This window comes from Thamnophis sirtalis, unplaced genomic scaffold (genome assembly GCF_051295495.1).
Source record: "Thamnophis sirtalis isolate CommonGarterSnake01/CBP01778 unplaced genomic scaffold, rThaSir2_p1.2 scaffold_1, whole genome shotgun sequence".
NCBI classification, from domain to species: domain Eukaryota; kingdom Metazoa; phylum Chordata; class Lepidosauria; order Squamata; family Natricidae; genus Thamnophis; species Thamnophis sirtalis.
The window spans coordinates 168,554,392-168,581,800 of NW_028261381.1; the positions used below are offsets into that span (position 1 = coordinate 168,554,392).

Sequence of the window (27,409 nt, forward strand, 5' to 3'; positions counted from 1 at the left end):
GCAAAACCCAAACTACGTCAAGGAAGAGTTGAAACATTTCCATTTTCATAAATTACACTGGTTTATTTAAACAATCCCATTTTGGAGAACTAATCCATCTTGGATTTTAATAATCACAGGGAGAGGAAGACAGAAAAGGGAAAAGAGTGCAGTGCCAGTGGTGGGATTCAATTTTTTTTTACTACCGGCTCTCTGGGTGTGGCTTTGTGGGCGTGGCAGGGGAAGGATACGGCAAAATCCCTCCCCAACCCACTAACCTGCTTCCCAGCTCCATTCTCCTGTTCAGGGCAGCAAAAGAAGATCAGCTGGGAGGCAGTGGGGGCGGGGCCAGCCTATTTGCCAGTTCTCCGAACTATTCAAAATTTCCGCTACCGGTTCTCCAGAACCTGGCAGAACTGGCTGAATACCACCTCTGGAGTGCATACTAACCACAGCCCTGGTGGGCTAGAAACTTGATTTAAATACATATTCAAAAGGAGTACAGATATTTATGAAGCATACAATGCTAAGATCCCACACTATTCAAACCTCTCTTTTGCCCCTAATCAGGTGACACTTTTACTATTATTAAAAAAAACAAAAACATTGAGGCTAGGGAGGGAACAATTAAAGCAGGGGTGTCCAAACGTGGGAACTTTGAAGACTTGTGGACTTCAACTCCCAGAATTCCCCAGCCTGGCTGGGGAATTCTGGGAGTTGAAGTCCACAAGTCTTCAAAGTTCCCCCGTTTGGACACCCCTGAATTAAAGAGAAAAATAAAACAGGCAGCATGCATTGGTTGAATACCATGATGGCACACGGAAACAACTGGAATGGCTGAGGACAAAGAGTAGTTCAGGACTTCAGGCAGCACACATTCAAACCAATGGAAGCATTACACCAGGAAGCTGTTAAGCTTAACGGTTGTCATAGTAACAAAGGCCTAGTTGAGTAAGAGAAACCTGCCAGGCAGGAGAGGGAAGTATTCAGAGACATTGAGAAAACGTGGGTCCCACCACCTGCTCTTCCACCCTCTCTTTTGTTGCTAAAATCTTTTTGAGGCAATTTGTACAGATTTGTACACGCACCGCAGGCGTCTCCCTTCCTTTAGAGCGCGGCGAGCCTGGTTGCGTGGCGGCATCGTTGGCACAGCACTGCCGCCCTGTTTGTTTTTGAGAGGAGGGCCGCTTCATAGGCACTGCCAACAAAGCACAGCGGAAAGGGAGCCTGGGCCAAGAAGCTGAACGCAAGAGAGTGTGGAGCAAGGGGCCTCCTGCTGCAGCAACTAAGTCCTATCCAACTCCAGAGGCATCAAGACACTCTTCTCCCTCTCAACTGCTCAGTCTGGATTTATTCCAAGCTTTGCTTCCCTCTCCTACTCCGCATCCACAGGTGCTGCCCAATGGAGGGTGGGTGGGTGGGTGGGATGAGACTTCAACGTGCCAGGCTTCCTTTTTGGCCGGTCCAGAGTTCCCGCAGCTCCACCTTGCAGCCCAGGTCCCTCAAGGCAGCTTTGGCCACGTCATCACAGTCCCGATGGGCTGTTCGGGCTTCGATGATCAAGTCCTCGGCTCCCATCTCCAGGATGGGCTGGGAGAAGTCCTGAGTATGGGAGACCAAGTTGCGAATCAGCATGCACGCTTGCTTCTGGAGAGAAAAGGAAGGAGGAGGAAGACAGATGTGATCATCCAGAACTAATAGAGTCTGTAACTGTTGTTAGGTAAGCTCCCCGTTGGGAGAGCGAGTACATTCAGAGGAGCGTCATGAGAGTTGTGTTGGAGAACACACAAACCAGCATACAGAGACACTGCAGTTTAAATAAGCTTTTACTTTCGTGGAAATAGAGGTATCAGAGTCCATCAAACAGTCCAAGTCATACACGGATAAGACAGTCAGTCATCCATGTCTAACAACAGTGATGGCTAACCTTCCCCCCCCCCCCCCCCGGGAAACGTTGCAAACTTCCAGTTTTCCCATTGGGCCGTTTTTCGCCCTCCCCAAGCTTCGGGAAAGCCTCCGGAGCCTGAGGAGGGCAAAAAAACGGCCCAACCGGAAGTTCGTTTCCTAACTTCCAGTTGGCCATTGGGTCTGTTTTTTGCCCTCTCTAGGGAGGGTGAAAACAGTCCCCCCGCCCCCCTCGGCCTCCAGAAAGCCGAAAATCAGTACGTGTTGGAACTGAGGGCTGCCGGGCTGGCAAATATGGCTCCGCGTGCCACCTTTGGCACACATGTCATAGATTCGCCATCACGGGTCTATTACAAACTTTATTTTTAGAAAGCCAGTTTGGTCTCCTGGCTAAAGCACCAGGATAGAATAAAGATTTCCCTGTTAAAACTATAAAGTCAAAGGAGTTATTTTTTCTTTTTTATTTCCAGGGATGACCTACGACGGATAGACGGATTCTTAATTTCTAATAAATGAATGATAGACAGAGAGACCCCTCCGCGTGCACCCACAGGGAGGGTTCCTTTTGCAAAACAGAAAAATCATGTTATAGAACCGATCTGTAGCTATGGCAACCGTCTCTGACCTTTTTCCTCGTAGATATTTTTGGTGGAAGCTGCCTTCCTGTTTTCCCCCATGAAAGGCATTGGGGGAAACTCACTCAGCTGATTTTCATGTTTAAGGTGGGACTGGAACTTGTGACCTCCCAGTTTTCAAAGGGAGAAAGGGGGGGGGGAAGTAAAGAGAAAAAAGAAAAGAAAAATGTCTGTCTGTCTGTCTGTCTGTCTGTCTCTCTCTCTCTATCTATCTATCATCTATCTATCTATCTATCTATCTATCATCTATCTATCTATCTATCTATCTATCTATCTATCTATCTATCTATCTATCTATCTTTCTATCTATCTATCTATCTATCTATCTATCTATCTATCTATCATCTATCTATCTATCTATCTATCTATCATCTATCTATCTATCTATCTATCTATCTATCTATCTATCTATCTATCTATCTATCTATCTATCTACTTACCTATCTACCTATCTAAAGGGACTAGCTGAAAAGCATGACAGCAGCTGTGGTACGGGAATAATGACATCACCTGCACGGCAACTTCCCCGGGGTGCGTCTTCATAGCCTGCAGAGCTGCCAAGGCTCCCCCGCCTTCCATGATGACTCGACAGTTCTCTGGCTTGCGCAACGCTAGCATACACAATGCTGCGCAACTCTGTTCACACACCTGGCGGCAAGGAGCAGTAAGAGCTGTTAGCAAAATCCTACGCAGCTTTCAAATGCTGAAACATTCAATGTCTGAGCTCACACACGTCTTAAGCCAGGACCTTTTAAACCATGGACAGAAGCAAGCTGGGATGGTCTAACCATGGGTGGGGGGGGGAACTACGGCCCTTTTATGATTTGTGGACTTTTAACTCCCAGAACTTCTGAGTTGTTCCTGTTAAGTTGTTCAACAGATGGACTTGATGGCAATAGAGTAGAGTAGAGTGTAGAGAGTAGAGTAGAATGGAATGGAATGGGATGGAATAGAATAGTATAGAATAATAACTTTATTGTCACTTTGGATGAAACTGAATTTTGAATGAATGAATGATTGTCACTTTGAAAGAAATAATCGGCATACATTAAAATGAAATTTCATTGCATACCACTTTCAAAGGGTCTCCACCTCCAATATACACTATATAAACATGACAAAATAAATACAAAATTATGTGCTGTATTTTTCGGACTATAATAAGATGCACCAAGATTTTGAAGAGGCAAATTTTAAAAAAAGGTTTTGCACTCTGCAGACCTCCCAAAAATGGCCCTTTTTTTGGTTTAGAAGGAGTTTGGTTTTCCTTTAGGAGGCTTGTAGAGTGCTCCTGGAGGCAAAAATCAGTCTGTTTTTTGCTCACTTTTGCCCTCCCCAGTCCCTAGGAACACTCTGGAAGCTTCCTAAAGGCTATGCATGGCCATTTTGGTGAAGGGGGCGGGGTTTCAGGAGGCCAAAAATGCTGTATTCAGTGTATAAGATGCACCCAGATTTTCACCCTCTTTTTTGAGGGAAAAAGATGCATCTTATACTCTGAAAAATATGGCATATACCCACATATATTATATGACACAGTCTAGTTCGGATGTATGCAAGCCAAGTCTCCTACCAACAATAGCAGAGATGTCAAGTAAGGGAACAGATCTAGGAGTAGCTAATTAGACCACCTGAAACAGAGCTACTTTCTCTGGGTATAAGCACTCCCATGTTCTCAACCTACCTGTGGGTTGCCAAGATGGCGACTCATGGCCAAAATAATGAGATCAGTCCCTCCTGCATTGACAATGGCATCTTTGACATCATCATTGCCTGCAATGGCCCGGATAGCACTGAGCACCTGTTTCACCAGTTCCTACAATTTGTAAACAGAATGAGAAAGAGTCCTTAAGGAACCCAGCATACGCATGGGAGTTTTTAAAAAAAATGAACTGAAAGAGTTAGAGATTTGGAACAGATAAAAGCTATAGCAATATCCTTCTCTCCACCATCAGTCTCTGATAAAAGTGAAAACTCAGTAGAACAATCAAGAATATGGATAGTCTTTTATTAGTACCACTGAAAAAGCTATCTATAAATTATTTCTGTTCATGCAAAGAGAGATGTGCAATTTGTGGGATACACCTGAGGACTCCCTGCCCTTAAAAGACTTTTATACCAGAGGTAACCTCGGCCAATATTCATTGTTCCCCTTTGGCAAAATTAGGAGTAAAAATGGTACCGTTAAATGCTCCAAAAAACTTTTCCAGATGGGGTTGATCAATGTCTGTCCACAATTCCTGGCATATTTTATATAGCGATATGGGCAGGGGTTGGATTCAGCTGGTTTGCACCAGTTTGGGCGAACTGGGTGTTAATTTGACATCTGGTTCACCGAACCAGTAGTTGCAAGGATTGGCTGGCCCCTCCCACCCCACTCCTCCCCAACCAGGAGTCTCAACGCGGCCCATTCATCATGCCAGGTAAGTGCAGGGCTCGCCTGGAGGCTATGGGAGGGCCTCCCCGAAGTTTGAAAACGGGCCCGTGTCTGGCCTCCAGAGCCGAGGGGAGGCCATTTTCACCTCAGGGAGATTCGAGGAAAGCCTCCGGAGCCTGGGGAGGATGAAAAACGAGCCTCACGGAAGTACCGGAAATCCGAAAACGGAGCCCGGGGAAGGCTGTTTTTGCTCTCCCGGAGGCTCCAGGAGAGCTTCCAAAGCCTGGAGAGGGTGAAAACGCCCCCCTCCCATCATGGTGCAGAGGCAGAGTAGGCCACGCCCACCCAGCAACCGGGCAGAGAACTGGTTGCTAACATTTTTCAGTACCACCCTTGGATATGGGTGACATCATTCTTCAAGACCTAAAGCCTCCATTTTGTACTTTTTCATCCCACCCGTCCCAAATAACTGAGCGGAAAATTTGGCCTCCAGCCTTCCAGTGACAATGAAAAAAAGGAGGGTCTCGCTGCAATGAGGGATGCACGCTCATTTTTCATGCGCAGAGAGACCATTTCGAAATCAATACACAGTGGGCCTCCATGTTCTTAAGACACGTGAGACCAGGATTGCTACTGCGGGATTCAAGTGTTCTAGGAATCCAATCGCTTGACTCTGAATGTCAAAAGGTATCAGTTTCCACTGGGCCCTTTCATGGGCTTACAAATTCTCTTGTTGCAGACACTTCCAAATGGGCGACCCTTGTCTTGGTATTCTGCGGTGGGAGACACACTGAAAGTATAATGTAAGCCAGTAATAGCTAACCCTTTTGTCCTTGTGTGCCAAAAGCACGACCCCCCTCCGCACATCTGCGCATGCCCCCCCCCATCCCATGGCCTGTTTTGGGCCTAGCAGGCCTCCCTGAAGCCTTCTGTGACCAAAAACAGGGGGCAGGGGGAATGCGCTGCTCCCACGCCCCCACAAATGTGTGTGACCTCCCCCCCCCACATATGCACCCACATCTCCTGCATGTGTGGCAGAGACCTGAAAATCAGCCCGCCGGCAGGAAGCGTGTACTTGCATGTGGGTGGAGCTGAGCTGGGACGATGGCTCGCGTGCCCACAGAGAGGGCTTTGCGTGCCACCATCACGGATGCAAGCCTTGAAACAGGCTCTAACTATTTTAAGATACCTTCTTTCCCACAATCAAAACCTTATTAAACAGCACCCTTGACACTTCCAAAACAGACAGAAAGAAAGGCAGAGCCAATTGATCAATTAAGACAAGTTGGATCATTTCAAAAATGAAGGGATGGAAACAGTGGTGGGTTTCAAATTTTTTTAGAACTTCTTCTGTAGGTGTGGCCTGCTTTATGGGAGTGGCTTGCCGGCCATGTGACCGGGTAGGAGTGGCTTGCCAGCTATGTGACTGAGTGGGAGTGGCTTGTCAGTCATGTGACTGGGTGGGCATGGCCAACTTGTAAAATGTGGTGAAACTCACTTAACAACGCTCTTGCTTAGCAACCAAAATGTTGGCTCAGGAACTCTGGCATTGAAGTGTGCAAGTCTTAAAGCTGTAAAGTTACAAGACCCTTGCACCCTAACCCTTTAGGGAAAAACCCCCCCAGGGATGATCAAACGTGACAGCTTTAAGATTTGTGGACTTCAACTCCCAGAATTCTTCCTCCAGTCATGTTGGCTCAGGAACTCTGGCATTGAAGCGTGCAAGTCTTAAAGCTGTCAAGTTACAAGACCCTTGCACCCTAACCCTTTAGGGAAAAAAACCCAGGGGTGTTCAAACTTGACAGCTTTAAGACTTTAAGGTTTAGATAGGACTCTTAGAGGCAGGTGGGGCAATTGGTGAGCTAGCCAATCAGTGGGCGGTGGGTGGGGCAAGCGTGGTGCGAACTGGCGGGGGGAGGGAGCTGGAACCGGTTCTAAACGGCATGGTAGATTTGTGGAACCTCTTCTATAGAAGAGGTTAGAACTGGCAGGAACCCACCACTGGATGGAAACTAGCCAGCTAGTCAAATTGCCCTGTAGGTAGGGCAAAATGAAAAGGTAAACGCACCAAAGCTTGAGCCTATTCTCTTTAAAATGAACTTGCTCTGGACTGACTACAGTTGTCTACGGAGATTCCCAGTCATCCAGATCGTGGTTGTCCCAAAGGTGTTTTTTCAAAAGGCAACTGGACTTTCTTTGTTTTTCACTGAAGATGTTTTGCTTCTCATCCAAGAAGCTTCTTTAGTTCTGTTCTTCAGAAGTGAACAAGCTTCTTGAATGAAACATTTTCAATGAAAAACAAGAAAGTCCAGTTGCCTTTTGAAAAAGCACCTTTGGGATTAACTACAGTTGCTAATATGAGCCAAGGTGGCGCGGTGGTTAAATGCAGCACTGCAGGCTGACTGCTAGATCAGCAGTTCAGCGGTTCAAATCTCACCGGCTAAGGGTTGACTCAGCCTTCCATCCTTCCGAGGTGGGTAAAATGAGGACCCGGATTGTTGTTGGGGGCAATATGCTGACTCTGTAAACCGCTTAGAGAGGGCTGAAAGCCCTATGAAGTGGTATATAAGTCTACTGTTATTGCTATTATCGCTATTGCTATTATATCCTTTTGGTTATGGCAAAATTTTGTTCAGTATGCATTATTCATTCTTGATTCATGGCTTTTCTCGTGAACTTATCTAAGTTGGGGTCACCAACCTTTTGGACCTCAAGGACAACTAAATTCATAACTTTAAATCCTGCAGACCATTAATATGATCTGCCTAATGACCAGCTGAGTGGGCGTGGCTAGGTGGTCATGTCACTGGGTGGGTGTGGCCAACTCGATGTCACTCATCGAGGAGCACCTCGACAGCCTCTACTCGCCCCTCCCCTCCCAGCCACTCCTCGCCTGCCTGCCTGTCTGGGCTCCTTAGGGCCCCAGTAGGAAGCAGTTGCTGGAGCTAAGCAGCAACCACAAGAAAGAGTTGGCAAAACAAATGGCTCAGTTCAAATTGGATTTGACCGAGAAGGAAACTCAGCAGAAGCATCTCACTGAGGACTACGAACATAGGCTTTCCAAGCAGAGGGAAGACCTGTGGGAGTGCAAGGCCAAGTACTGGCGCCTGGAGACTCAGCAGGCTGAGATGGTCAGTCAGTTCCAGACCATAATGCAGTCCCACTGGAACAAGGCCCTCCGACTCTTCGCCACCAGCAGCACTTCCCTCCAGCCTTTGCCCAAAGCCCCGCACCAGGAGGCTGAAGCAGACCCAAGGGGGAATTTCTGCCCCCTTTCGACCCACACAAAAAGACCCCAAAGTTCTGCAGCAACACAAATGTCCATTGCACGTATCCGGCCCAGGGGCCGTAGTTTGAGGACTCCTAATTTAGTGCAATATAAAAAATGCAAACAATTTTTTTGCAGACCACCAACATTTTCTCACGGACCACCAGAGATCCACAGACCACCGATTGGTGGCCACTGATCTAAGTAGCTTCAGCCTTGCTGAAGGGGGTGATAGCTGACAGTTAAAGAGCCCTGAGAAATACGACATTGCTTGTTCCTGAACCGTAAGCAGAGTTTATTAAGCAACACGGGGTATGAAGGATCCTCCTCTGTTTGAAGACATGAATAACTACTATACTGACCTGTTCTGACCCCCCTAGTCCCACACCAACACACACTCCGAGCCAAAGATAAGTTACGGCATTTAATTAACAGACAGACAGGTCCTTGGCAGCAAACCGGCACAAACAAGATTGGGCAGCAATAAACACAGATAAGGCTTGGCAGCAATCCAGCCTGCCAAGCTCATAACAATGTTCTCCGACATTCGTTCCTGCGTTGACTTCTACAAGAGGGGAGTGTGCACAAGTAGTCTTTTTATAGTCTGGAGAGGAGCCTAATGACCACCAGCTGAGTGCAATTACCTCCTGTAACTGCGCAACTGTTCCTGACGCCTATTAGCTCTTTGGTGCCGTGCATCCAGGAACAACTCACTACTGGCATCCGGCTCACTCTCCCTTGTCTCCTCCCCACTGGTCCAAGGCTCAGGTGCCTCCTGGTGGCCAACCAGCCTCTCTGTGCCCTGCTCGGAATCGGAACCCTGTCCAGGGTCCTCCACCTCCTCCAGAGCCGACTCATCGGGCCCCTCACTGTCGGAGTCTGGTGGCAGCTCCAACGGCTCCTGCTGGGCCACAACACTGACCAATAGTGTTCACTATACTAAGCTAAAGAAATGAAATAATCTGTTGCAGTCATGGTATTTATTGCCATTTAAGAGAGCCGAGGTGGCGCAATGGTTAAATGCAGCACTGCAGGCTACTTCAGCTGACTGCAGTTCTGCAGTTCAGCTGTTCAAATCTCACCGGCTCAGGGTTGACTCAGCCTTCCATCCTTCCGAGGTGGGTAAAATGAGGACCCGGATTATTGTTGGGGGCGATATGCTGACTCTGTAAAGAGGGCTGAAAGCCCTATGAAGCGGTATATAAGTCTAATTGCTATTGCTATTGCTATCTGAGTACCTGGTGGTCAATGCAGTCTGCCAACAGTGCCACTATGAAGTTTAAGCCTCCGAGGTCCATGATCTCCTGGCAAAATTCATTCCGAACAGACAAGCGTGCCAGAGTGGCACAGATTTCACTCAAAACACTGCAGTCATCAGTGAAGGCTGAGCAGGAGAGAGAGAAAAAGACAAAGCATCAGTACGGTTGCCTGTTGTAATACAGGGAGGCCCTCAAACTTATGATAACAATGGAGCATGTCCATCGTGGTTTAAGTTGTGGCTGTTTTATAAAAAGAGCTGGACAAGTGACCAGTCAGGTTTAGAATGTTTCTTGCAGTTGTTCTTAAGCAAATGTGGACGGTTGCAAAGTGGTGGTCATTAAGCAAATCCTGCAGTTGTTAAGCAAACCAACAGTTTTCACCCTGGGGAAGGTTTTGCCAAAAAACACAAGTAAATGCTAGTTATTGGCAAAACTGTTGTCACGTATGCTCACAGGATCGCAGGGGATGTTGCCAACAGCCATAAATGCGGTTGTGTTGCCAAGGGCCCAATGGTCAGTCACGGACTGCAAAGGGGAGAAAGTCATGACCATCCGAACTTCAAATCCAGGTCACTAAATAGCTCAGAATGCTGCACAGTCACTGAGTGAACAGTCATACGTTGAGGACTTAGCTGTCCCAATACCACAGAAGTGACAATAAAGCACGGTGCATGAGAAGGGCTTCAGAATCCGGGTCCCCGAAGGGCTCATTAACAAATACAAATAAAAACCCTGCTTTTTTAGCATCCATGGTGTTCGCTGCGTGAAACCAAGTGGTATCATTAAAAAGAAATGATATGAATAAACGGTGGGGTCAAACAATATGGAGACAGAAGCTAAAGCTAGAATTGGGGTGGTACAGTGATCTGAATGCAGTACTTCAGGCTACTTCTGCTGACTGCCGGCTGCTGGCAATTCGACTCTCGACTCAGCCTCCCATCCTTCCGAGGTGGGTCAAATGGGGACCCAGATTGTTGGGGGCAATAGGCTGACTCTGTAAACTGCTTAGAAAGGGCTGTAAAGCAATGGGAAATGGTATTTATTTATTGAATTTATATTGCTACCTATTCAGACTCAAGGCAATAAAACTAATAAAAAGAATCAAATAAATTAATATAATACCGTGTTTCTCCGAAAATAAGACAGGGTCTTATTTTCTTTTAACACCCCCCCCCGAAATAAGCGCTTGGCCTTATTTCCGGGGAGGTCTTATTATTTTTGAGGTGCAGGAGGCGGAGAGCGTGGTCACCTCATGGCTGCTGCTGTGTTACAATATTTTCGGGGGTGGTGGTGGTGTTATATTCACACATAGACTCCAAAGCCCTATTGGACTTATTATCCAGAGGTGTCTTATTTTCGGGGAAACAGTGGGGGAGTGTCTTTCTCCCCTCAGCAACTTGCAAAAAGCAGTTTAATGTCTTAATGATATAGGATGATCACCTATTTTAGGTGCTAACCTATTTTAACAATTGAACAAGAATCTAGCTGGACTGACTGCCTTCTCTTGGGGGCAGCCAGATAAAGGCTTCAGGAGTGTGGGGTGGGGTGGGGTTCAGGTCTGCATCTCTGCAAGGGCTCTTAACTTTCCAGCCTCCTCACTTCTCCTCCCACAACAACTGGAGATTATAGCAATTTAAGTGAAGAGCTGGCAGCAGATTCCGACAGTGAGGAGGTTGGGGCCAGTCCTGGAGTCTGGGGAAGGCTCTGATGAGGGCTCTGTGTCGGAGGCAGAGAGGGGGCCAGGGCCGTCTGACAGTTACCAGATGCCTTCAAATTCAGACATCAGTGAGGCAGACGAACAGCTGGAGCCTGTTCCCAGTGTGCGCATGCGCAGAGTTGCCAGATGAAGGGAAGAGCTAAAGAACAGGGGTCGACTTGGGAGTAAGGCCACAGGTGGACGATGAATGGCTCCTCCCAGAGGAAATAAAAGAGGAGCGAAAGGGGAGTGGAGCTTGCAGGAGACAATTCATTCATTTAATTGGTTAATGACTCTCTGAGGCTCCTTGCCACGTTCTGCAGCTCTCCAAGCCAGATAAGGTCTATGACGGTAAATCCTCCCTTGAAAGACTTTGCTGGATGTGAATGAGCAGAATTCACAGTCAGTTAATAAAAGGGGTTTTTGTCGGGACCAGGAGTTTGCTTCATGCTCTTGGGAAGCCTTGGTCAGAACATTAAGGGTGGGGGAAATAAGTCATACAGAAAGAGAAATAGTGGGCCTGTATCATGCAATTGACGTCCTTGTCCTGGAGCATAAAGAAAGAAAGAGAGAGAGAGAGAAAGAGGGGGAGGGAGGAGAGAGAGAACATGTGAACAGGGAATGTTTTTACCTTTGGCTGCCTCTATCAGGATTCCCAAGCCGTTATGCTCAACCACAATCATCTTGGCATGGTCATGGGCATGGCCAAAGGGCACCCGGATGTCATCATCAAAGGTCATGATGCGGAGCCCTGAACAGGCCTCCCGGACCACGTCTGCCCGGTCCCCGTGCCGGACTATAGCTTCGGACAGTAGGGCAAGGATGCCCCCTTTCACAAGATCCTGGCGGTTCTGCTCATGTTTCAGGCAAGCGTATCGGACGCAACGGACGCCAGCCAAAGTGAGGTCAGCGTCATCTCGGCTCTCCTGCAGCACTCGCAGCAACAGCTCCTGCCCAGGCACATCGAGGAGGTCAGGCTGGCCATCCAGGAGGGCGGAGAGGGCTTGGAGGGCTTTTAAAAGAGAGCAGCGCTCTTCCGATGCCAGCCGACAAGCAGCAAGGACCGCAGGGTAGGCACCTTTCTGGGCAGCCAGGTAACGGACCGACAACTCCTGCCTGCACTGCCTGGCGAAGTTCACCAAAGATTCATCCACCTTGCTCGAATCCGCATCGATGACGGCTTTCTGGAGACAGTCCAATATCTATAGAAGCACAAAGGGGGGAGGGAGGAGAGAGAGAGTGGAATCTCATCTTATTCTCTGCACTGCATCCTCCTCCTCTTTGATTCTGCAGTCATTCGGGGGGGAAAACCTCATCTAAAGTCCTTTCCAGAATTAGAGGATGCACAGATGGCTTCAGTCCCTTCTGTTCATTTGCATCTTTTCTCTCCATGTTTTGCATGCTTTCTAACTACCATGCTCCTCTGTTCTTCTTTACACCCTAGGATTTCTAAAGCAGCTTTTAAAATATTCCATTATTTGCCATTTAAAAAAAAAAACCTCTTAGGTATTATTGCTTAAATCTTATGCAAACAACCTTATGAGGTCTCTCTGAAAAAAAGGTACTTGTGACTTTTAATAAATATATAAGCAACATAATACAATATCAGGTTAAAGGCGGCTAACTCAGGGAGCTACTACATTTTAAGGCAATTTATATACCAAGATCCAGCTTCTAATGAGTCCCAAAGATGCTTTTTTCAAGAGGCAACTGGACTCTCTGGTTTCTTTCCCAGAAAGTCCAGTTCTCCTCTTGAAAAAAGCACCTTTGGGACAACCATGACCTGGATGACTGAGAATCTCCACAGGCATTTAGCTTCCAATGAGCAAGCAATAAATGAAGGGAAACCTGTGTCCACAGTGCTATGTTTATAGTCCCTAGCGCCATGATGGCGAACCTATGGCAGGCGTGCCACAGGTGGCACACAGAGCCCTCTCTGCGGGCACATGAGCTATCATCCCAGCTCTGCTCCACCGTGCATGCACACGTCTCCCACAAGCCAGCTGATTTTCGGATCTCTGCTGTGCATTTGCGGGGGTGGTGGTGGGGGGGTGGGTTGCGGGAGATGCAAAAATGCGCGGGGAGCATGCGAGAGACGCGTGCACATGCAGGGGGGGTCATGAGCGCATGTGGGGGGAGCGCGGGGTGGTGGTGCAGCATGCCCCCCTGTGGGCATGTTTGGTCCCAGGAGGCTTCAGGGAGGCCTGCTAGGCCCAAAACAGGGCCTAGATGATGCACCTTTCCCCACGGCCTGTTTTTGGCCCCAGGAGGCTTCAGGGAGGCCTGCTAGGCCCAAAACAGGGCCTAGATGATGCACCTTTCCCCACGGCCTGTTTTTGGCCCCAGGAGGCTTCAGGGAGGCCTGCTAGGCCCAAAACAGGGCCTAGATGATGCACCTTTCCCCACGGCCTGTTTTTGGTCCCAGGAGGCTTCAGGGAGGCCTGCTAGGCCCAAAACAGGGCCTAGATGATGCACCTTTCCCCACGGCCTGTTTTTGGCCCCAGGAGGCTTCAGGGAGGCCTGCTAGGCCCAAAACAGGGCCTAGATGATGCACCTTCCCCCACGGCCTGTTTTTGGTCCCAGGAGGCTTCAGGGAGGCCTGCTAGGCCCAAAACAGGGCGTAGGTGGTGCGCCTTCCTCCACGGCCTGTTTTTGGTCCCAGGAAGCTTTATGGAAGCCTGTTAGGCCCAAAACAGGGCGTAGGTGGTGCGCCTTTCCCCACAGCCTGTTTTTGGTCCCAGGAGGCTTCAGGGAGGCCTGCTAGGCCCAAAACAGGGCCTAGATGATGCGCCTTTCCCCACGGCCTGTTTTTGGTCCCAGGAGGCTTCAGGGAGGCCTGCTAGGCCCAAAACAGGGCGTAGGTGGTGCGCCTTCCTCCACGGCCTGTTTTTGGTCCCAGGAGGCTTCAGGGAGGCCTGCTAGGCCCAAAACAGGGCATAGGTGGTGCGCCTTTCCCCACAGCCTGTTTTTGGTCCCAGGAGGCTTCAGGGAGGCCTGCTAGGCCCAAAACAGGGCCTAGGTGATGCGCCTTCCCCCACGGCCTGTTTTTGGTCCCAGGAGGCTTCAGGGAGGCCTGCTAGGCCCAAAACAGGGCGTAGGTAGTGCGCCTTCCTCCACGGCCTGTTTTTGGTCCCAAGAGGCTTCAGGGAGGCCTGCTAGGCCCAAAACAGGGCGTAGGTGGTGCGCCTTTCCCCACAGCCTGTTTTTGGTCCCAGGAGGCTTCAGGGAGGCCTGCTAGGCCCAAAACAGGGTGTGAAGTGTGTGTATGTGCGGTATGCATGCACAGGGAAGGCGGGAGGGCGGGGTGCACGGGGGTGTGTGTCGCACACGCATTCCTTTATGGGTGCTGTCACACGCACGCACACACACACACACACTTTCAGCATGCAACGACAAGGCCACTGCTCTAGAGCTACCTGATCTATGTGAAAATAGGAAGGTGAGCTAATGACATCTATGTGTGGGATCTGATGGGCAATCCTTAGCCCTTTCCTGAAGAGCATCATCTCACTCACCTGCAAAATCATGTGCTTCTGCTCTTGACCATTCTCTGAAGCGGGACTGGGTACCGCCTTTACTATATTACTTAAATCTACGCCTAAAGGAGAGATAAAAATGATGAATCAGAATCAGTCTGAGTATTTACAGAGCCATTCCCCTCTAAATGCATTGGATTTTAGGTCCTTTAGGGCAGTGTTTTTCAACCACTGTGCCGCAGCACACTAGTGTGCCGTGACATAGTGTAAGGTGTGCCGTGGGAAAATTACTTTATATATAGTCAATATAGGCACAGAGTTAATTTTTTTTAACATTTTCTAATGGTGGTGTGCCTCGTGATTTTTTTCATGAAAAAAAGTGTGCCTTTGCACAAAAAAGGTTGAAAAACACTGCTTTAGGGCCAGCCAACATGCCAATCTGATAAAAGCTGTACTGAAGACTGACCATGATGGGCAAAAGCCCTTTTTTTTGCAAAAAATTAGGAAAACTTGTCCACCAAAAAAAAGTTTATTGAGGAACTTCTTGACAATTAAGATATTTGGTATTATCAATTAGTAATACGGGCAATGCAAATGACTTTTATAAGATGGTGCTCAAATTATTCCAGCATTTTGGGGAATGGCTGTACTGTATTCATACAGTAGCATTTTGATATACTGAGACTGTTTTAACAATACTTATTTTTAGAAGAAAATTCAGATCATTTTCATATTGGGGAATTTTTTCCCGATTGCCAATTTTCTTGGGAACCCAAGTGACTGCTGGCACAGGTGCTGATGTCTAAAAAAGATGACATTTCATGTAGGTGAATATTCCCATCCCTTCATACCATACCTTGAGATTCAAACTGCTGGATGGCTTCATTCACTGCCTCTTCTGGATCCATTCCAAACTCAACGATATTTTCCTGTACCACATCATCAAATGTCTCTTGGGAAATCCACTTGGCTGCCATGTTGGCCTGCAGACAAGAAATTTAGCTAGGTATTTTATATAGAAGGAAAAGGAATTTTAATAAAAGGAAAAGGAAACCTGGCATAATAAAGTAAACTAGCTGATAACCCGGCGTCGCCTGGGCATTTATTTAACCTAATGCATACATTTGTCCTCAAAAATAATCCCGGACCAAATGTAATTTCTAATGTTGGATTTTCTCCCTTACCAGAGGGCGCCCTCTTGTGGAGTACAGTGAAGCCGTTACCATGGCAACTCACTGCGCTGTACAGTAGAAGTCATTTTACGGCAGTACGGTAGAATCCATTTAGAGGCACAACAAGATGTATCTTATAAAGAACACACACACCGCGTGGCATTAGGGGTGTCTTACCCCCACAGTATTTGTTTCCAGAGATTAAGTCATCTGTGTACCAAGTTTGGTTGAAATTGCTCGAGGCATTCCAGAGTTATGCTGGAACACACCCACACTGCACCGTTTTTATATATATAAAGCCAGGAAAGTATGAGAAGAGAAGTATGGATAAAGTTACTCCCCTCTCTCCCAAAAGCCAAAAATTCAAGGCCATGCAATGCTGCAGGAAGAAAACAAACCTTATTTTCATACAAATCATAATGAAAAAGTGGAATTCCTCACAAGTTAAGGCAATGACCCTATTTTGCAGACTTTTTAGAAGTCAGAACATATTTATTGCAGGTATTAGCAACTCTAGAGTAACAGAAATCCAGATACAGGTTCATAGCTCAGCTGTTGGGAGCAACAGAAGGGAACATAGCAGAGGTCCTTGATACTCTCTAAGCTTGCAACATGGCTCATGTGCCACTTCGGGCACACGTGCCATAGGTCAGTGATGGCGAACCTTTTTTGGCTTGCGTACCATAAGCGGGGGGGAGTGCAGGTGGTCATGCGCCGGCGTGCTGCACCCATAATGCAATGCGCAACCCCCCCCAGCGCACATGCATGCATGACCCATTTTTTGCATGCTTTTTTTGCCCTCCCCAGCCCCCCCACCCCCGAGGCCCTCCGGAGGCTTCAAAAACTTCCCTGAAGCCTCCGGAGGGCAAAAAAGGACCTTACGAGCAAACCGGAAGTACTTCCGGTTTGCTTATAGGGCCGCTTTTAGTCCTCCAGAGCCTTCAGGAAAGCCTCCGGAAGGCCCCTGAAGGCTCTGGAGGGCTTAAATCGGCACGTCCCTGAACTTCCGGTTTGCCAGTAGGGCCGCTCCGGAGGCTTCAGGGAAGCTCCTGAAGCCTCTGGAGGGCCCCCTGTGGGGGAGCTGTTTTCACCTTCCCCAGGCTCCTATAAAGCTTCTGGAGTCTGGGGAGGGCAAAAAATGGCTTGAAAAAAGGATGAACTCAGCACATGCGCGCTGGCCAGCTGACAGGGCAACGCCTCACGTGCTCTGACAAATGGCTCCGTGTGCCACCTGTGGCACGTGTGCCATAGGTTCGCCATCCCAGCCATAGGTTCATCATCACGGAGATAGGCAGAGGAGCTGCCCAGGGGGCATGTGCACACCGGAAAATGAACTTCCGGTTTCCAGAGCGCATATGTGTGTGGCCATCAAGCCTTCCAGTTACTGCTGCGCATGCGCACGCACCAATTAGCTGGCCGGAACACATGCTCACGCCAGAAAAAGGAGACCAGCTCTTCCGGTTTCCAGCACTGCCGCACGCACGAGGGCCAACTGACCGTTGCGTGTGCATGCACGCCAGAAACACGGAAAAGGAACGGGCAACGTCGTTCGTGCCAGGCGACATGGCTCGTGTGCCACTTCGGGCAAGCGTGCTATTGGTTTACCATCACGGGGATAGTCCGATTCTACTTGAAGAAGACAGTTCCGGAATCAGCGAAGGCCCAGCATATGATCAATAAAAAAAAATAAGGCTCTATTCACTGGTTTTCAATGTGGGGAGGGAGATAAGAGAGCAGTAAAAAGGGGGCGGAGACAGAGAAATATAAAGTAAACACTTCTGAAAGTTAAATAATAGAACGAAAAGCTAGAAAGGAAACAGTTTGGGAATAGATAGTCCCAGTTCCTCACCTTCTCTGTTTGCTGCACTTTAATAGCTGCCAGCTGGGAAAAAAAGGCTGAGAAGGAGAAAGCCCAGAGCAGCCGATCTTTCATTTGAACAGAGGCTCATGCTTGAGAGAACACTGGTCTCAGCTGTTGCAAGGAGAAGCAAAGCACCTCTGTAATTTCAAGGCTGACCTCTGGCAACAGGGAATGGATTTTCTTTTGCGGAAACACAGATGCTTTTCTCCAGAATTGCCTCCCCCCCCCCTCTCCCCAAAAGAAGAAGGTGCAAGAAACAGGCTAAGCTGTGCCAAAGGTGGTTTGGCAGAATGCCCAAGGAGGCTATCCCTGCGAAAACAACCATCTTGGAAATTTCCTCCCCAATAATAGCTTAACCTTGACCATGCTAGCATCGCTAAATGATCTGTATTCCAGTACAAACCCTGATTTAAACGCAATCAATAGCAATAGCAATAGCAGTTAGACTTATATACCGCTTCATATACCGCTTCAGCCCTCTCTAAGCGGTTTACAGAGTCAGCATATTGCCCCCAACAACAATCCGGGTCCTCATTTTACCCACCTCGGAAGGATGGAAGGCTGAGTCAACCCTGAGCCGGTGAGATTTGAACAGCCGAACTGCAGAACTGCAGTCAGCTGAAGTAGCCTGCAGTGCTGCATTTAACCACTGCGCCACCTCGGCTCTTAATCAATGAAAGGCATTCGTTTATACTACGGATTACAATGAAAAATTGGAATCCATCCAATAGGATGATGTTCAAATGTATACTGCTTGCTGTGATGCTGAAGAAATACCAAACGAGTCCTTTATGGTTTGCAATAATAGCTTCCAATTTTGCTGTACCACCCCCCCCCATGCATTTTCTGGATTTGCATTTCATTTATGGATACTGTGAATTAAGGACTTCTGTCCTGATTTTGTTGCATATACATGCTTTAAGGAAGAGCAGTCACATACCGCAGAAACCAATATTACATATTTTATTCTTTGAAGCATTCTTGCTATCAGCGATGGGAAATACTACAGACAACAATCTCCTCCCACAAGGATGTAAGCATTACCACCATCGCCTGCCTTTGCAAATAGCCACTATTAATAATGTAGCTATTATCATCTGCCTTACCGCATTTCATTTCTCTGACTTCACTTTTTATGATTCTACTTTCCATTCACACACACACCCCTATAGCAAGACATTTCAGGCATCTGATAAGCTAGACCGTAATCCTCATAAGACATTTGCTCCAAAGATATATGCTTATTTTTTTTACAGATCATAGCAATCCACATTTATCTATTTGCAAAGATGACCCAGGTAAATTAAGCTGCTTATAAATATTTGGGAACCACCTTCCTGAATGGAATTAAATGCTTCTGAAATTCACTGTGCTCAACTGACAGGCTCAGAAAGACACGGTCATCCATTAGAATATAGTAGCTAAATGACAAACTATCAATATACCACCCTGACAGTACTTTTTTAAATTGCTCTTGTTGTGTTCGCACTCAGTTCTCCTTCATTGTGTACTGGATATTTATTTTATACAGTTTTTAAGAAGAGATTATATGACCCTTTCTCTGAAATGGAATACGGTTTCCTACCTGAGCAGGAAGTTAGGCTAGAATACCTTCAAGATCCCTTCCAATTCTGTTATTCTGCTATTAAGTAAATGTAACATGAAAAAGCACATATTCTAAAAAATAAGTATTACGTTGGATCTTGTGGCTTTGCAAATCAGCCCAGGTTCACCTTACTTCTCACTGACTGCAGCTCCAGAAAAGACTGTTGCAGAGTGTTGGGGAAAGGGAGCCTTTAGAACTGGAGATATGCTATGGAATGTCATAATGTCATAAAAATACCTACTTTGCAATAATGGGGGCAACATATTTGAAATATTACCCTCTGTTTATTAAATGAAACCAATGTGGCTCCTTGCAATATTTAAAATACAACAAAATGCAAGAATGGCTGGGGAAACTGCAAAAATACACATCCCAGCTGTTCATCTTTTTCTGTAATCTTTTTCAGGCAAATGTTTTTCTGTAATGCATTGCTAGCAGAAAGCAAGCATCACATCTTCTAATATTGCTATGGAGACCCTTCCTATCAAATAAGACTTTTCTGAGTGAAGATTTGATTCCAAAGATAATTACTAAGCAATAAAAGTTTGTGGTCTTCTGTTTGTTAGAATTTAGATTTGTATCGCCTCCAAAGAAATTTTAAACCTAAACTAATCATGGGCCATCAAGTTGGTATGGTCTTTTAGCTAACAACACAGGTTCTCTCCATGATTTTTCTAAATAGCTGTAGTGTTTTTTTTTTCTAATCCAATTTTGCATTGGTGAACTAACCATGATTTATTTTCATTGTACTGCTAGCTGTCAGGAATCTCACATACAAGGCTGATTAATCCTTGACCATACAGACTTACAAGAATCAAATGATGAAGTTTACATACACTACAATCCCCACCCACCCCTTTAAGACTCAGCTGAGGGTTCAAAACAGAGAAGACTCTTGAGGTTGTTAGGGAAGATAAGGAGGAATGGGAAGGAGCAGAATTAGGATTTCAAACATAAAAAGGGATGTACAGGTAACCTTCGACTTACAGTTCATTTAGTGACCATTCAAAGTTACAACAGCATTGCAAAAAGTGACTCATGACCATTTTTCACACTTATAACCGTTGCAACCTCCCCACAGTGACGTGATTTAGCATTTGGATGCTTGACAATGGTTAATGATGGTTGCAATGACCTGGGGAGGGAGGTGTCACATCATCCCTTTTTGCGACCTAGTCAATGGGGAAGCCAGATTCACTTAACAACCACATTTCTAACTCAACAACTGCAGTGATTCACGTAACAAGCAGGACAAGAAATGTCGCAAAATGAGGCAAAACTCAACCAATTTCTCACTTTTAAGCAACATGAACTGAAGAGGAAGGAAAGAGCCTCTTGATGTGGGTAGAGGAGGAGAGTGCAAAAGGTGGCTTGAAACTCAACATTAAGAAAATTAAGATCATGGCATCCAGCCCTTTCAATTCCTGGCAAATAGATGGGGAAGAAATGGAGGTAGATTTTATCTACTTCCATTTATCTAATGCAGATTTTATTTTCCTGGGCTCCAAGATCACCACAGATGGGGACTGTAGCCAGGAAATTAAAAGACGCTTGCTCTTGGGCAGGAAAGCTATGGCAAATCTAGACAGCATACTAAAAAGCAGAGACATCACCCTGACAACAAAAGTGTGTATAGTCAAGGCTGTGGTTTTCCCAGTTGCAATGGATGGCTGTGAAGGTTGGACCATAAGGAAGGCTGAGCGCCAAAGAATGGAGGCCTTTAAACTCTGGTGCTGGAGAAGACGCCTGCGAGTCCCTTGGACTGCAAGGCGATCAAACTGGTCAGTCCTAGAGGAGATCAACCCTGACTGCTCTTTAGAAGGCCAGATCCTGAAGATGAAACTCAAATACTTTGGCCATCTAATGAAGAAGGAAGGACTCACTGGAGAAGAGCCTCATGCTGGGAAGGATTGAGGGCAAAAGAAGAAGGGGACAACAGAGAATGAGGTGGCTGGATGGAGTCACTGAAGCAGCAGGCATGAGCTTAAATGGACCCCAGAGGATGGCAGAGGACAGGAAGGCCTGGTTGTCCATGGAGTCGCAATGAATCAAACACAACTTCGCAACTAACAACAACAAGCAACATGAATTTGGGGTGTGGTGGATGTGCTCCATTGTGGTCGTAAGTCGAGGACTACCTGTACTGTATATATGTGATACGGTACCTCAAGGTCAGCAGCCCTGGAAGCTGGTAGGGAAAAAGAAGAAGAAGTGAAATAACACAGAAAATGGAAAATCGCCTCCCAGGGCATGCAAAAACAGCATCATCCCATCCTTTCCTCCCCTTGGACGTTAATCCTGTGGCTTTCTAACCATCCCTACTAGAATAAAGAACCCTGCCCAAGCACGCCTGCAAACGTATGGTATTCCTTCTCTTTAGGGTCCTGGCGGAGGAATAGCAAAGGGACCCCCCGCCCAAAAAAGGGGGATCCTCCTCCCTCCACCCTCGCTTACCTGCTCCGACCCTCGTCCTCGCTCGCGGCAAGCCCGGCGCTGCTGCCAGAAAACCCAAAAGCCGGCGGTGCGCAAAAACAATGAAAAGAAAAAAAGAGCAGCAACTGCGGCGCCGCGTTCTTCTTTTTTGGCCGCAGCTCGCCACCGTACAATGTAGGCCACGTGATGCAAGGGGGAAAAAAGCGACTTCGCCAATGGCAGCGCAGGGAAAGGGGAATTTGAACCACGCATGCGTACGTACGCCAGCACGTTTCCCACCACCACCACAGGGGTTTTAAAGGAAGGTAGGACGGACGTTAATGGAAGCCTCTCAGAGCTGAAGTGCAAAAAGAAAAAGGAAAAAAAAACCCGGCGAAACTTTAAGTGGCAGCGAGCATCTCTTATCTCTTTGCTGCCATCTAGTGTTTGTCCGAATTTTTGCAAATCAGATATGATGGGATATGTTGTTAAACTGACGAAATAATTGTTTGTTCGCTGAAAAACATCGGCTCCATTTTTTTTAAAACGGGTTGAGGAAGATGAGTTGATATTATTTTGAAAGATTATCTTATTTCTCCCACCCACGAAATTTCTCGGAGCAAAATTTTCCTCCGGTGGGTGCTTGGCGCATGCGCAAAGCGGTGACTCGCTCGAGACGCCTTTTGCGCAAGCGTTATTGGATAGCGTGACGTCATATCCCTTAACGAGTTTGTCTTGTCGCGCGTGCGCACCAAGTCACGTCTGAATTGAAGACGGGATTTTTATTTAAAGAAAGAAAGAAAAAGGGCCGGGCGAGTTAGACCAAACCTTGATCGATGCTTTCTTCGCGTGCAAAACAGAAAGTGCAAATCGGACGCCGCAGGGAAGAAGCTCCGGTGCGTGCGGCCTGGCCGCCGAGAGGGTAGAGAAGCGCTCGGCGCGTGCGCAGAAAAAACCAGCCGCTGGTTAATGGAGGTTGCTTTATGCTTTAGAGATTGACGAGGCGGCTTCTCTTCTTCCCCGCCGCTTGGTAAGCCGGGGGGCGGGGGGGGGGGCGGCAAAGCAGCAGCCGAAATCGAAGCATTTGGGGAAGAGCGGGGAGGAAATGGGATAAAAGGCCTTATTTTTCCCCCCTCCCCCTTTCCAAGAAGCCTTGAAGAAGAACGGTTGCAGGAACTGGGTATGTCTAGTTTAATGAAAAGGTGGATTAGGGGAGACAGGATAGCAGTCTTCCAATATCTCAGGGGTTGCCACAAAGAAGAGGGAGTCAAACTATTCTTCAAAGGACCTGAGCGTAGAACAAGAAGCAATGGGTGGAAACTAATCAAGGAGAGAAGCAACCTAGAACTAAGGAAAAATTTCCCGACAGTTAGAACAATTAATCAGCTTGCCTCCAGAAGTTGTGAATGCCCCAACACTGGAAGTCTTTGGATAGTCATTATCTGAAATGGTATAGGGTTTCCTGCCTAGGCAGGGGGTTGGACTAGAAGACCTCCAAGGTCCCTTCCAACTCTGCTATTCTAAATTGTAAAAAGCCGAGGCATTTATATTTCATTAGGGTTATTTTTATATTGGATTAGGGATATTTCCCCCCCTCCTTTTTTGTCTTCACTGTGAGTTGTATTGGGGGATTACACTGAGGGAGCTCAACCAATTTCATTGTGCATAGGTTGTGCACTGGCAATAAGGAAAAATTATTATTATTATTTCTTTTATTCATGAAACTCGATCAACTAAACATTTAAAGATGTGTCACAAATACCATTGACTGGTGCTAGTGGTTGATACGGGTTGCTACCAGCATCTTAGGTATCAACCAAGTATCTTCTTAAAATAATAACTTTATTATTATTATGTGGCTAATCTTTGGTGAGGTTCACAGACTTTGGGGCTGGTTGGTAGCTCAACAGCTCCAGTCCTAACCAAGGACTTAGGAACTGTTAAGGTAAGGTCGGAGGATATAAGCTGTTCCAAGTAGGGTGGTTTTACAAGCTGATTTGGACATTTTGGACCGAAAAACCAGGAAACTAATGACAATGCACTACAGTTTACATCCACGTGGTGATACTGATAGACTGTACCTGCCCCGAAAATCAGGTGGCAGAGGATTATTACAAGTGAAGCAAACAGTTGAAGAAGAAAAACATGCACTGGCTGATTATTTAAAAGAAAGTCAAGAACATCTATTAATCGAAGTAAAGAACAAAAATCTACTGAAGGCCCAACAGACGAAACAAGAATACAGAAAAGAAGTGGTAAATCAAGAATGGAGAGTTGGCAGAACAAAGCACTGCATGGCCAATTTCTGGAAAAAATAAAAGATAAAGTGGACAGTGAACAAACTTGGTTATGGTTAACAACAGGTACATTAAAGAAAGAAACAGAGTCACTAATCCTGGCTGCGAAAGAATAAGCTATCCGCACAAATGCCATTAAGGCAAAAATCGAAAAATCCTCTGATGATGCCAAATGCAGACATTGCAAAGAAGCTGATGAAACTGTTGATCACATACTCAGCTGCTGTAAAAAAAATCGCGCAGACTGATTATAAATTGCGGCACAATTCAGTAGCACAAATGATCCATTGGAATTTGTGCAAAAATTATAATATTAAAACAGCAACAAACTGGTGGGAACATCAGCCTGAAAAAGTCACCGAAAATCAGATGGTCAAGATCTTGTGGGATTTCTGTATACAAACGGACAAAATACTGGCGCATAATACACCAGACATCACACTGGTTGAGAAAAATAAGGTCACAATCATAGACATCGCAATACCAGGTAATAGCAGGGTCGCCGAGAAGGAACATGAAAAAATCGCAAAATACCAGGACTTAAAAATCGAAGTTCAACGACTATGGCACAAACCAGCAGTGGTAATTCCAGTGGTAATTGGCATACTGGGTGCTATTCCAAAAGCACTGGAATTACATTTAAAACAGTTAAAAATTGACAAAATCACAATTGTATCACAGCAGCCAGTTGTTTCGCCGGATTTGGCATTGGTTACTAGTTGGGCCCCACCCAGGGGCCTAGGACATCGTAACGTACTTTCGTAATATGCGTGCAGATCCAAGCAGTGTGGCTTTTTGCATTTGACTGATGGTGATTTTGTCAATTTTTAACTGTTTTAAATGTAAATGTAACTGGTATTGCCCAGGTATTTATGGCCTTGATTGTATTTCCACCATTCAATTTAGATTTCAAAATTTTCCTAACTCTGTTGTACTCTCGCCTGACAATAGTTTTTACTTCTCCATGCTTGATGTTATCCAACTGCAGAATGTCTAAGTATTTGTATGCTTTATTTTCGTTGCATTTAATTAGTTGGCCATTGGGCATTTCAATTCCCTCACATGCAGTGATTTTGCCCCTTTTTATGGATACATTGGCGCATTTTTCCATGCCAAACTGCATTGAAATATCGGTGCTGAATACTCGGACTGTGTTTGTCAATGATTGGATTTCTATTTCTGACTTTCCATAGAGTTTCAAATCATCCATATATAGTAAATGCTAAATTTTTTCAGCTTCTTTGGCTGTTTGGTAGCCTAATTTCATTTTTTTTTTTAAGATTACTGATAGTGGGATCATTGCGATGATGAAGAGAAGAGGTGAAAGTGAATCACCCTGGAAAATTCCTCGCTTGATATTAACCATTCCATAGATCTCATTCCCTACTGCCAACTCAGTTCTCCATTGTTTCATCGCCTTTTCAGTAAAGGATGTAATATTTTTGCTAATGCCAGTTGTTTCTAAGCATTTTATGATCCAACTATGTGGCAGTGAGTCAAATGCCTTTTTGTAATCAATCCAGACCATATCCAAGTTCATTTTTCTGTTCTTACAATTTTCTAATATCATTTTATCAATTAGGAGCTGATCTTTTGTGCCCCTGCTCCTTCTTTTGTTGCCTTTTTGCTCTACTGGCAAGATGTTGTTTGTTTCTTCTTCTTATTGGAAGGATGAGGAAATATAGATATCTTCTTCTAAAGGATGATCTAACCAACCAAGAAAAATTAAAAACAAAAACTCAGCCTGGCCTTCTGCTTCTCTCTCTGCTTTTGGGAGGATTTTTTCAGAAAATGCTCTTTTACAAGTCCTTCATTCATTGCCTAGTTTGGAAGGATATGTATGTATGTACGTAAAGGTTTAAGCCCAAAACCCAGCCTGAAGATGGCGAGTGAGACCTTGCCAAAACGTTGCCAAGACAATCTCAATCTTACACGGGAAAAGACCCGAATACAAGACCAGCATATGTGTGTGTGTGTGGTGTGTGTGTGTGTTTGTATATACACACACACATACATATACACACATACGTGTGTGTGTGTATATAAGTTAGGGTCTATTTGTAGGGAATTTGATTGTTCTTAAAGGTTGCAGAAAATTAGCATACACAGGGAATCCTCGTCTTGCAGCTGTTCGTTTAGTGAATGTTTGAAGCTACAAGGGCACTGGAAAATAGGACCACCTTTGCAGCATCCTCAGGGATTGAGAGATCAAAATGTGATGCTTGGCAACTGGTTCATATTTATGACCGTTGCTGTGGCCATGTGATTCCCCTTTTGCGATCTTCTCACAAGCAAAGTAAGTGGGGAAGCCGGAGTCACTTAACAACCGGTTTGCTAACTATCAATTGCAGTGATTCACTTAACGGTAGCGAGAAAGGTTGTAAAATCGGGCAGAACTCTCACTTAACAAATGTCTACTTAACAACAGAAATTTTGGCCTTAATTGTGGTTGTAAGCTGAGGACTACCTATATTTAACATTTGTCTGGCTTTGTGGTTCTTCTCAGTGCCCGCCAATGCTTTCCCCCTCACTATTTGAGTGGGAAATGTTTAAGGATATGGCTTTTTAAAGAAAGCTTTCTATTACATTGCAGATGCTTCTCCCCTCCAACCGAGCATCGTTTGGATGTACCCGTATATAACCCTCATCACTTGCTTATTATTTTATTTTGGATTTCTGGGGAATTTATACGCTTGTTTAATATCCTGTAGTGCTATGGTCCTGACAGAATTGGTTTTGTGAGAAGCCTCAGTTTGTAACCCACCTTGATCATGCTAAATATAATGGCATCATCGATCATGGACAGTGACATTATATTTAGCATGATCGAGATAGGTTACAAACTGAGGCTTCACACAGAACCAATTCTGTCAGGAATATGAACAAACATACATACATACATACATACATACATATATGTTGTATTTGTGCTGATAAATAAATAAAGGGAGACTAGTATAGATCTATTTCAAGCTATTTAGCTCTCATCAGCTAGCCATACCCTTACTGGGATTCGAACCTGTGCTGTATTGCATCTTAGGCAGATGTGTTAACCATTAAGCCACAGAGTTCGACTCCTTATCAGCTAAGCCAGGGTGATAGGTATCTATTTTGAGTTACAACCCGCGGTATGCCCAAATATGTATATGTAAATGTGTGTGTGTGTGTGTAGGTCTTTGGTTGTTCGGGTTTTCTCCCGCGTAAAATTGGAAGTGTCACTTCCAATTTTACGCGGGAGAAAACCCGAACAACCAAAGACCTACATACTAACACCCGCAAAAACCTCAGAAAACAAATATATATTTGAGATAGAAAAAGGCCCACACAGCATGAACAGGCGGGACGATACCTCCCGCCTGCCAGCCATTTGGAAGCCTGCCCTTATTGATAAACGAGTCCCTAACATGATGAATGACACCAGGCCCACACTCACAAGAGCCACACAGGATATCACCACCAAACATCCACA

General features: G+C 46.0%; 2 protein-coding genes across 4 annotated transcripts in view; one reads left to right on the top strand and one right to left on the bottom strand.

The window, feature by feature from the left end:
• Positions 1-678: 678 nt before the first annotated feature.
• On the bottom strand, positions 679-21,757 carry ARMC6 (armadillo repeat containing 6). 2 transcript variants are annotated; one of them, XM_087703242.1, is made up of 9 exons: positions 21,686-21,746; positions 21,397-21,419; positions 15,449-15,575; positions 14,632-14,714; positions 11,748-12,318; positions 9,400-9,545; positions 4,201-4,332; positions 3,030-3,167; positions 679-1,626 (listed from the first exon to the last, which is right to left on the bottom strand). In XM_087703242.1, the coding sequence occupies exons 3-9, from the start codon at positions 15,567-15,569 to the stop codon at positions 1,414-1,416; spliced, it is 1,404 nt and encodes a 467-aa protein (XP_087559368.1). In that variant the 5' UTR covers positions 15,570-15,575; positions 21,397-21,419; positions 21,686-21,746; the 3' UTR covers positions 679-1,413. The 2 variants fall into 2 exon arrangements, with proteins under 2 accessions (XP_087559368.1, XP_087559369.1); XM_087703243.1 differs by lacking the exon at positions 21,397-21,419 and having other exon boundaries at positions 21,686-21,757.
• Positions 21,758-21,959: 202 nt separating this feature from the next.
• SUGP2 (SURP and G-patch domain containing 2) overlaps positions 21,960-27,409 on the top strand; it is a 43,827-nt gene continuing 38,377 nt past the window's right edge. For both annotated transcript variants that reach the window (XM_087703244.1, XM_087703245.1), the window contains exon 1: positions 21,960-22,673. The gene's annotated coding sequence lies outside the window, so the exon portion shown is untranslated. The remainder of the gene's footprint in view (positions 22,674-27,409) is intronic.